The sequence below is a fragment of the Sipha flava genome, unplaced genomic scaffold (genome assembly GCF_003268045.1).
Source record: "Sipha flava isolate LNK unplaced genomic scaffold, YSA_version1 237_pilon_pilon, whole genome shotgun sequence".
In the NCBI taxonomy this organism is placed as follows: Eukaryota; Metazoa; Arthropoda; class Insecta; order Hemiptera; family Aphididae; genus Sipha; species Sipha flava.
In genome coordinates, this window is record NW_020272879.1 from 940,943 (window position 1) to 953,361 (window position 12,419).

Below are 12,419 nucleotides of genomic sequence, written 5' to 3' on the forward strand. Positions count from 1 at the left end.
CCATTAGTGTCGTACTAGTTGTAAATGTAGATGTACTGTGAATATATGCGCACTGCATAATCATAGGTAACGACAATATTTAACTTATTGACCCTTGGAAACTTGAGACATCATAATTTAATCTTATTCGACGTGTTTTATTTTTATTCTTTTCATGTATACTGTAGTAGTATAACGTCATATTATACATCAATTCACGTTGTAATGTATAATTCTAAATACTTACACTCTTTTTCAGTGAATTTTCAATGTCCTAAACGATTTATAATTAATACAAATGTTTGTGTATTTTTTATTAAATTATTCTTTGATAACTAAATTCTGTTTACGGTCATCTGAATTATTATACTCTTGGTTAGTGTATATTTCTTTTGTAATAATTGTAAAAAAAAAAGAAAATAACAAATTATTCTTATAAACAAAATGTTCACAGTTTGTATTATTACGTAAACGTTAAAAGATATCTGAAAAATACTACGTTTTTGAGCATAAAATAAACTATTTGTTACACGAGTAATATGTAGTAACGTCTTAAAAAAATTTGAACACTTTCTGCTGGCACCACCGGAAGGTCATTGTACCAATTTACGGCCTCGCTACTTGTGGTGTGGTGAATTCATAATTCGGTTCGGCTAGCACCGTCTTTGGACTATATACATTATAAGGTATAACGTATAACATCCTTGGTCCTTCGGTCTGGTTCACACGATATAAAATGCATAATATCATAATCTTTTATATTATGAAGGAACGCTAAGTAAAATACTAAAACACGATATTATAATGTACTAGTATATAATTAAAATTTTATATATTTGTGACAAACGTTAAAAAAATGGAGTTGGTGAACTACGATAATCGGAACAAAGACCAATATAACTGTGTTAATAAGTTGAAATATGTATGTAAATGAATCATACTCGATATCCTTGATAATACACAATTATATAATATGATATATTAAAAATACGTGTAATTTTGGTCTTTACCTTGTGTTTATAATTTAATTTTTTAAAACAATTGTTATTCAATTTCTAAAAATTAGTTTGTACTAATCAAATTCAACTTTCATCTACATACCTATACTCACTGAACTATTTTAATTGTTTTTATCGAAATTATTAAATTTAAAAACTGTATGTATAATAAACGGTCAGTAAAAAAATTTTAAATAAAATATAACCAGACGATTAAATAAATCAAACAAAACAAAAACTATTATCTAGTTGATATTGTTATAATTTTATGCAAAAGATAAATATGAGTGCTTAAAATGTATTATGTCCTCGATCAAGAAATATAAAACTGTAGTCGCAATGGCCGCTACAACATTGTGTGTTGTCAAGAGATTGAATTACCTTTCGCTTTTTAGTCCTTGATTTTGGCTATTTACTGTGATGACAGGTCACGTAAGACTGCATTTGGGGGGACGAGTGTTCATGTATTTGGATGTCCGTTTAAACGGTAACCATCCCATAAATAGTCATAGAATATGTGATAGTCAGAAACTTTGAAAAGCTGTATAACACGTGCTGTACTAATTATTTCATTTCGATTTTTTTTTTTCAAATAATGAAACTTGATTACAAAATAAAACAAAATATGTGTACAATTAACGAGTATTAACACCAAATATCGACATAAAACCGGTCAAGGTACATAAATAAGCTCTCAACAAACATCCTTTAAGAACCGTTCACTTTTTAAGTTGTTGCAATGATAATAAAAGTTTGTTATATGTATATTAATATATAATATATAATGTATGTATAATATATTATACATACATACCTACAGTGTTCGTTTGTTTCAAATAATATTATAAAGATTATTGGATTTAATTATATAACTATTACGTTTATTTTTCGATATATTTGATTAGTATTAACTTTAATTGTTAACATTTTAATTATTTTAAGTGATTTAATTAAAATTATTTTTTAGGAGTACAAGTATCATAGGTTCGTCAATAACTCATATATTATAATTGAGTCCGGGAAAGCTATAAATTCTTCAAAAAAGTTATAAAAAAAAAAAACCAAAAATAATAACATAAAAATCAAAAAAAAAAAAATTGGTGAAATGTCTGCCATTTATTTATATTCTTGCCAAACATCTAGTTAGGTATATCTTAGTTTTTCCCATTTAGTTATACAAAAAATTAACGAACAAACTATAAAACATATTTTTACATTTATTTTATTTTTTGTGTTTATTTTTTTTTAATTATTATTTTAATATCTTATAAAATATATAATTTCGTGGGCGTTCTGTAGATGCTATAAATATATGAAAATCTGTCGGTAAATTTACCGACAGATTATATTATATTTTATTATATATTAATATTATATAATATTTTCGAATTTTTTTGTACCGTGTTTATAGAAGTAGGTACTTACAATATCCGTGAAACGCACCATCGCCCTAGTCGTATTATAGTGTGCTTGTGGTATAGATGATTTTCTTTCTATGCTTCAGCCTTTTCACACGCACTGTACTTACTGTACACGGTTCAATGGCCCGACTCTGCCATTGAGGAGGAGGACGAGTAATCACAAACCACGCGCAAAAACATCGTAGCCTATTGGTTCCCACTCGACTTGTCACGTTACTATTATTAATATTATTATTATTACTGTTATTATTATTATTTTTATTATTATTATTATTATTATTGTTTTGATTGTGTTATTGTGGACTGGTTATCTACTTTTGTGTGGTTCTTTTTTTAGTTTTTTGTTTTATTGTTTATGTGATCGTTATCGACATCGGATGCGAACTTTCAGTCAACCGGAAGTTATTAAACCTTCTCTCCCCTTAAAAATAAAATTTCATTTTTGGAGTGTTGCCGTCACACAGCTCACATACGCTCTAGAATTTATTATAACTAATTAACGAATACAAATCGTTATGACCTCTAATTCGATTGCATATTATTAATCTTTATGACTGACTAATATTGCGAAGTAATACAAATTCGACTTTGTTTTATTATTAACTAAAGTCAGTGAATTCTAAATATATTTTAATGATTATTATATTTTTGCTATTTTCATTATTATTATTATTCCAAAATTAGTATTTAGGTAGTGATTATTATTCTTAACATAAAATCGTACATAGTAGATTATAATTGAGTCTATAAAGTTCTACAAAATATGTTATTGAGTTTATTGACAATTTCGTGAAAGGTACAATTTAATTCAAGGTATTGAAAAGTTCAAGATATCAACTTTCGATATAAGAATACTGTGTTATTATGATTAATATATTTTAATCTTTTAAATTTTAACATATTTAAACCATAGGTACTGCAATTCAGTATATGAAAATATAACTATGTCATTTAATTAATAAGATGTTCAGCCGACAAAAAGTATAATTTATTTATCGTATAATTCTTAATTGTGCATATTTATATAGGTGTGGAAAACATTTAAAAATATTTATAATTTTATATAGTTTATCACAGTATATAATTATTTATTTTATTTTATTTATATAATATCGCTTAACATTTTAATAAAATATTATTTGATTAGTATTGATTTATTATTTACAGACCATGATTAATTTTTGTTTTTAGTTCGACACTTACGTCAAGTCACTGAATATTGAACCACAAGCGCCTATGTTTCGAATAGTTACAGATGGTCAACTTCCGATCCGGCAATGCTTACATCGGGAAGCTTCTATAAAAGACATCGAACTACCCGAATATTATAACGTATTCCATGACCTCCGGAAAGATTTTTCCAAATTTTACAATGCACCCCAAGATCAAACATTCAACTCAATTACAGATCTGGTTAATTGTATCCTTTCATAAAACACATAGAAAATCTATATAATAATATATTCTAAATTTACATCGGTAAGCTGATAAAGCTGAAGGTAAGTGCAGTGTGTTTATGATGTGTTGATACATGGTATTCGGGAAACGAGTTTTACTTGTTTTATTAATCCTAATTTTACGAGCCACATTTTTTACGGATCGTCAAAACGAGACTTTTTTTTATCTTTTAACTAAATACATAACTCTGGTAGTATCAGGTTTTTAAATAATACTAAAATGTATTATTATTTTTAACAAACATTTATGAGTAAAAAGCAAATTAAGATGTTAAGATATTGAAACATAAATTGATAAATAGTGGCTCAGTCTTGTTGATAATAAAACAATATGTATACATTATTATTGCACAATTAAAATACTCGTATTATTTATTTTTTGGTATCAAAAGATTGAAAATCTTCTAAGGTTCTTTACTAATTTTCCATGTAGTTAATAGTATATAGTATTATCTATTTTTATTCGGAATCATGTTAAAGAATTATTTGCTTCATTATAGATATACTTTTTAAATATTATTTATTGAAGGTATTTCATATTTTATTTATTCATATTTAGCCGACTATTAGACGGCGTAAATACCGCAACACTTATTACACTTTATATAAAATCGTGAAAATTTTATTACAATTCTAGATATAATGAATAACTAAAATTTCTGAAAAATTAACAGGATTATTTTTAAAAATTTAATTTTACTTTTAATTATTTTATGGAGTTTTCGTATATACTATAAATATGCATGACTGTAACATTTTAGCATTGATTATGGATATTATATCCATAATCAATGATTTTAGGTTCATACGAATTAATAATATAAAACATCGATTAATCTATTTGATTATATAATTTTGCTTTTTTTTTTTTTTTTAATCATTAAAACAACCAAAAAAAATTCTAAGAAATATAGATTTTTTGGTGCAAATTTAATCAATTGTGTGAAATACAATTTGCATATTATTTAGTACTATTTTCACCATTACAGACACAGATACTAGAAACGATTTATTCGATTAGATTTCAATTTATTCCATTATTCTTTTCTTCACTTTTTAGATTACTAATTAAGTCTTAAAAATAATTTGCTTACATTATTAAAAATTAAAAATTTTGCAATCAATGTAATTTTTTTTTTTATGTTAAATTTGTGTCATAGACTTGTATAAATAATAAAAATACTTTATTAATAGTTTTGGCATTGTTTAAATTTTTTTTAAAATAAATAACATTAATTTACTTCATAATATTACTTGTACCCAGATTAGTAAACCAAAGGAGGTTTAGGGGTTCAACCCCTTCCTGAAATTCAGGAAAATTATTAAATATATTTTTGTAGAAAAAAGTGGTTTATAGATAATATAAGTATGAAAATATAAACCTCCCCCAACACGTCTGTTTATACGTATTACTTGATTGGATTACCTTCTTACTTTCTGTATTTATTGTTCTATGTATAACACATATGAGCTTAATTTGTAAAGATACATAAAGTACTAACATATTACAAATTCGTATTTAATAATTTCGTTCAATTTTTCATATTTTCGTTACTACGAAAAAGTTAAGTTTTTTTAATGTTTTACAGTCTTACCATTTTCTTATGTATGTATACAATTTGAAAAAATCATAATAACCTATATAATAGCAGTATTTACTAAATAACATAGAGAAAATTGAATATAGTAGTTGTGTTTTTAATTTATTATTTAAATATATTCTATTAATTACTTTTATTAAAAGTGTTATGAAAGTCACAAAAGAAAGATAACTAAGTTACTTGATGTACGTTTATAGTTACTGTGTATCGATCATCGTGTTTCCTTTTTTCAATCTTATAAGCAATACAATCGTGGTATAATCTGATGTTAATATCAGTTATTTTCGCTAAAACTTCTTAGTGTGGCTAAATCAAACAATGTTTCAGCTTTTCATTAGTTTTTAACTTTTTAAACGTTTTTATTTTAAGTCTGTTTTCTTATAATACCGTCAGTGATTTTCGAAATGAACACTAAATTCTCCTCTGAGTTCATGATTTTTTCGTTTCTTTTTAATAAATTTTCTGCAAATATTTGCCGTTAAAAAGTCTTTCAGTTTGTTTGTATTATTTCTGTACAATATTTTTATTATCTCAATTTTACCTCAATAATTGTTAAAACTAAATCAAAAGTATCATTGTGATTACTCCGTTTCTATATTTTTTAGGCAACTCTATAACCATCCATGTACAATATTCATATTTATATTTTTATTTTAGGCACTATTAAGACATTTGTTTAGTTGAATTGCCTTAAAATAAATATTTATTTATTAGAATAATTCGATATTGAATTAATAAGTTAGTTCAATATTTTTAAGATAAAAATAATTTTTATGTACTTAATTTTATTATTCGATAAAAAAAACTTAACCATTTTTTTCAAATGGGTCATTTATGTGTATATTGTCTTATTTTGTATTATTTTTCGTTAGCTATCCGAGAATAAAACCCACAAAAAAATTACAACCAAATAAATAAATAAAATTTGAAACACTTATTTTTTGTATCCAATATACCTATAGGGTTTGTGTGATTGTGAAAAGTATAAATCAGATCTGACACAAAATTCCTATATATAATTCCTTTATAATCGATTGCAACATAATTTAGATTGACTGATAACCGATGTTGTACTGGTTTAGTACAATTGTTAAAAACACAACACAAAATAAAAAATAAGTACTCACCAAATTATTTCATATTAGATGTAACAAAAGTAATGATTGAAAGAAATATAAGGTAAATTTTTTATTAAATTGTATTCATTCTTATAGAATCTTATATGTCTATTATTATTGTGTTATTTATACAGTATGTAATGTGTATGAAATATAAATATATAAGATTAAACTCATCTAGACAATACTTTCATTAATACTTTATGTATCTATACTAATTTTGCTTTTAAATGAATACGGTTTTATTTATTCACCTTTTTATGTTAAGGAATTTTATAGTGCTATGACTTGATACCAAGACTTTAAAAGTAAAACTTTTTCGTGAATTCCGCTAGGTAATTGGTTTTCTTTGTGTACCGTTTGAAAAAATTACATTTAAGTATTAAAATAGTATTGATGTTGTTCGTAATTATAATTTAACTTATCACAAATAAATCATTAATTAAAACATTTTTAACTAAGTTTTTATAAGTTATTCAAATGTAGTCATTTTTCATTTCATATTTATTCAATTTTTATTCGATGTACTAAATGCCCAAAGGTCTTCATTTATTATTTATTTAATATTTAAATATTTCATTTCTAGATCAGCTGTATATTAAACACAAATTTGAATAAAATTATATTGTTATATAAATCAATTAGCCTCTTAAATTAAAATTATACATGCTTGCCATATTCTAAAAATAAAATATGTAACTGGTTCATTTAGTGCATTTAAAAATCAGTTACTAGACAGTGCATAGTTTCCAGTCATACCATATTTTTCTATGAAATAAAAACTCTTGAATTTTTACCATATCATCTAGAAAAAAAATTATAATATAAGTCGTCTATGCCCTAGATGTCTAGGGTTATTAGCAATACACAATGAATTCATTAGTTTTGATAAAAATAAATTATTGTGTATTCTCGTTGCTACTGTTCATTAATTTAATTCATACACGATTTAAAATTTCGTTTTCAAATATCTAAAATTATATACAACAAAAAAAACGGCTACACACGAATTGCGTCCAGAAAAAAAAGAAGTAGAAAATTGTTTTAATGACGATATTGTATTAATTTTACCCAAAGATAAAAAAATACAGCAATTTTCGATTATATATACATTTAGCCTGATTGTGAACACCCACTTTCTATGTAGGCAATGTATTCATGTTCTATAATTCAAACTACAAATAATTGTGAAGCCTTCCACTCCAAATTTAAAAGTATGTTTACTCAGCATACCTGAATATATTCCAATTCATAGATGTTTTAAAAAATGTTCATAAAGAAACTTTTATTAAACAACAAAGTATTCGTATAACTAAAAACAGACGGATGATGGTATGTGAAAAAGAAGATATTATTAAATAATCTTCTTTTTCAAAATATGGCAAAATATGAAAAAGGCCAATTAATCCGTCTTGATTATAATTAAGCTTTTACAATTTTTTTTAATTTATTATTTATAATTTTTTTTATTATTATTTATTTTAATTATTATATTACATTCCTTTAATTTAAACATACACATTTTCATTTTACTTATTTCTAATAGCATAACAACGATAAAAATTAATATATTTTTAACCTGCTGATACTCATAATATGCTATCGACAGTTCTAAATCTGTATAAAATAGGAAGGAAAAAAGTTTTTTTTTTTTTTTGGGAGGCGATTCATGTGAAAAAGTGATTTCGGGATGCAATTCATGTGCAGCACAAAAATACATTACGTAAGTAACATGTACTTCCCATAAGGGTCACTGAGATTATCTGAGGACTGAATTGATAAAAATAAATTATGATAGTCGTCCCTTCAGTGTATGTAATAAATTAATAATTATATTCTTGAACCGACTTTGAAGTACATCTGTTGTCTAGTATACATTTTAAAATATAGATACAATTGATTCAAATGTAATTCAGTGAATTCAAATAAAGATAGTTTTCGTGTAATGTCCATTGTTATTAATTACTGTAATCTCATCACATTTCGTTTACTATTTAAAATTAATGTTTAAAAATTGGTTGTATTGCATCTTCGAGTTTTCAATTTTAATGACACAATCTATCAACTTAGATTATGGTTACCGAATATTTTCATTAATATTTACGTTGCTTTTTTAATCTGCTGTAATATCATCGAATGTCTTAGACTTTGTTATATTATTAATCATTTTTAAGTTTTAATATTTTTTATTATTAACGATCTATAGTTTCAATTTGTACTTAAAATGTAACAAATAAATAATTGATTTCTTATTAAAAGTATAAAAATCTAGAATTTTATTTTAAAATGTGTAACGAATAATTATATTATATTTTCTTTAGAATTGATGACAAAATATATTTAAATTCTTTATATTATTCGTTATTTATAATTGTATAAATGATGTAGGATACTTTGGAATTTGTTTTGCTTTTCATATAATATAAATTAAATTATTATGTATACTTTTTTTTATTTTTGGTCTAATCATTGGTAATTATGGTTAGTGGCTGACAGTGGTGACGATAGGTTTGTAGTAGGTAATTATTAGATAGTTTTTAGAATTTTTGGAGTATGATTTAAGGACTTAGATGGCTTCGTCGCTTAATACCTGGATAGTAGCTTAAAATTAACTGTGACTACAACCAACCAACGTGTCCATACTATGCCTTAAATTAAAGTATTATGAACATTATTAAATTAAAATGTAATTTAAAACACAAACGAAAATGTGAGTGTTAATTAGTTAAAAGAATGTTAAAAATCTGTAGTATTTTGTGAGTTAAAATACGTTGAGCTATGAATATTAAAACAAAGGTAGGAAAATGATTACACATCATGGGTGTCCCGTGTCCGGTTTAGCTGATTCGTCGTTATTTTAAAACTAATATTACACCTAGACATAAGTATTTGAATCAAATAAAACTATATTAAACAATATTAAATTCTGCCTTCATTTTTAAAAACTATATTTTATTAACTAGAAATATTGATATTATTTTATTACGCAAGTTAGTGCAAGTAAACAAATAAATGCAGTCACTTTTATTTAAATGAGTTGTTTTTAAAATTACAAAGGAATTTTTATTAAACTATTATAGAAGATTTCTTTTAAAATAAAAAAAAGCAATCGATTTCTATTGCTTCTTATAAGTATTTTATATGCTTACGCATGTGTATTATATTGTATTATTTGTTTAGTTCATACACTTATAAATTCGATGATTGGTGAACAGTGTAAAAAATTGCTTAATATTAAAACTTGATGACATATTTTTTCTATCATTTTAAGTGTTAAGTAAATAAAATACAATTTAAAAAAAACTCTAAAAAAATATGCAAATAAGAAATATAATAAAGAAATTACCATACATAAGCCGACGATTTCCGAACCGTTCCGAATGTAGTCGAGTTATGGCTAACGTAAACCCGCCGTAGAGTGCGCTACAGGTGGCGTACCAAGGGACTAAAGATAACTAATTTCTTAGACTCCTAATCAGTAATCAGTCATCAGTCGTGATCTTTACGTTGTTCTTGTAGTTAGTAATATTTGTAAAAATTTTATAATATTTGTTGTTTTTTGTTACCAAATATATTGTTTATATTACCGTTTATTGTAAGTATTAAAAATTGCAGTCTATATTTTATATACATAAATACATTTTTTAAAGAATTACTAGACTAATTGTACATTTAATTTATTATTTTAACCAAAATATAAAATAATTATTTCTAATATTTAAAAGTATGTTGTATTTAATTAATGTGTTATAATGTATGAGCAACAAACCAATTTGAAATATTTTTGTTAACGTTTATTCCAATCTTGATATTATTAACGTATACAAATTATTTTTTTTATCGAAATTCGTCTTTTAATTAATTTTATTTTTCACTTTTCAAGCACATTGTATAGCTTCGGGTTCTTATCTTATTTAATCATTGTACATTTTTTATCAACTGTAAAAATAATAATAAAATATTGTTTTCATACCGCGATAGTTGTATACAATTTTAACATTCTCTTTGATTGATTTATGAATAAACAAAAATTTTCCGAATATTTTTACACAAGATAATTTCTGTTAAAATGTGTTTATTACAACTCAATAACTGCCGTTGTACAATTATTTAAGTATTAATATGTTTTTCTAATAAAATATAATTTCATTTATTATAATTTTAAATATAACATAAAATAAATAATTACATTTCATTATATTCATGAGAAATATATATTTTAGCTTCAGTAGGATTTTCTTTTATTAAATAAGCATTAAGTTGATAAAATGTGGTATTTTCTCTCGAAATTATCAATTCCGTGTAAGTTTTTTACATTTTCTAAATATACCAGTACTTAATAAAAACAAAAACGTATTCTCTATTTAAGAATTAATAACGTGTATGTGTCGTTTATCACGATGTCATTATTACCAATAGGTATTTATGGTGGAGCCACAGATATTATGTATTATAGATTTTAGCAATTACAGTTATATTTAATGCGTACCATGCGATTTAAATGATTAGGTAACATTAAAATCTTTGTTTTGACATTGATCAAAGACATTTAATATTTAAGAGTTTTTAAGAAAGGAATCGTATTCTGACGACAATTCAAGGGGTTATTTATACAATATCGGTTTGTCGTGTTCCGTGACGATCATAAATTTCGTACTGAAAATTATGTTTACATAGTTTTTGTTCATTTGTAATTCAAATATATTAATTTTTAAAAAAATAGTACTAATCGTCGATAATGACGTCATCACTAATCAGTTCGTTATGATTTCACTCAACTATTTATATATGTGTGTACGCGTTTCTGTGTTTAGGTAGTTTCGTAAACAGGCAGCAATTTAACTATAAATGGATATAAATGTATTCTTGTAATTTGTAAGAGAAATTATAGAATTTGATGAATTTGATTAGGAGTATAAAATATATATCTCAATCATGAATATTTTCTAAAATTATTTTCGCAATGTACTTATGTTCTATAGACTTTGGACTTTCTCGTTTATTTATAATATTATTAACTGTCTTGAAGTCTCGTTATCCGGCTACCAGTCATATTTATATTCGAGAAATAGTATCGATAAAAAAAAAAACTTACATAATAGTATAATAATACATCTTAATATTATTTTTTTTTTATTGACATTTCTCCTGTTATAATGATTCAACGATAAACGTCCTAATGTCAAATAAAAATGGCTCGTTTTATTTTATGTACATTCGGATTCCGATAACGGTAACCGCCGATAATAAATAGAAATGATGATTAAATAGAACCGTGAAAAGGACGGTACACGTGGGTATCATTTGTGGATTCCTGGATTGCTCTTGGATCGATTACGTTATATGCAAATGAAATATAAACATTTTCTAGAGTATTTTGACATTAATTTTGTTGATATCTGTATCCATACCTTTTATGGATATGAACTCGTCAACGTTTAAACTGAATTCAAAAGGACATAAAACGTCTGCGTTCTGGATAAAATGTCTTGGGTAAAAATCCATTTTGTCAAAATATATGCAATATTATTAAAAAAATGTTACCAAAACCAAATTTTAGAATTAAACATACAATATTGCAATAAGAATATTTCTTCAATATTTTATTATATACGTGTTATTATTAAATTTATGGCAGTTGATCATCATACTTCCATAATTATTACAGAATCCTGTTAAACAGAAGGGATAGTTTGTCACTTAATATTTTAAACACTGTGTTAATATTGATTTCGATGAATTATCATATATGACCTATTGTTCTGTAATATGTTGTTATATACGGTTATTATTATATTAAAGATAAAAAAAAAATATTTAAAACTTAACATATATTGTTTTTTGT

The 12,419-nt window shown here is 24.4% G+C and overlaps 1 protein-coding gene across 3 annotated transcripts in view; it reads left to right on the forward strand.

The window, feature by feature from the left end:
• Positions 1-12,419, forward strand: part of LOC112683916 (RNA-binding protein fusilli) — a 65,184-nt gene that overhangs the window by 33,999 nt on the left and 18,766 nt on the right. For all 3 annotated transcript variants that reach the window (XM_025555125.1, XM_025555126.1, XM_025555127.1), the window contains exon 4: positions 3,590-3,818. In XM_025555125.1, the coding sequence (XP_025410910.1) occupies positions 3,590-3,818 (229 nt within the window). The remainder of the gene's footprint in view (positions 1-3,589; positions 3,819-12,419) is intronic.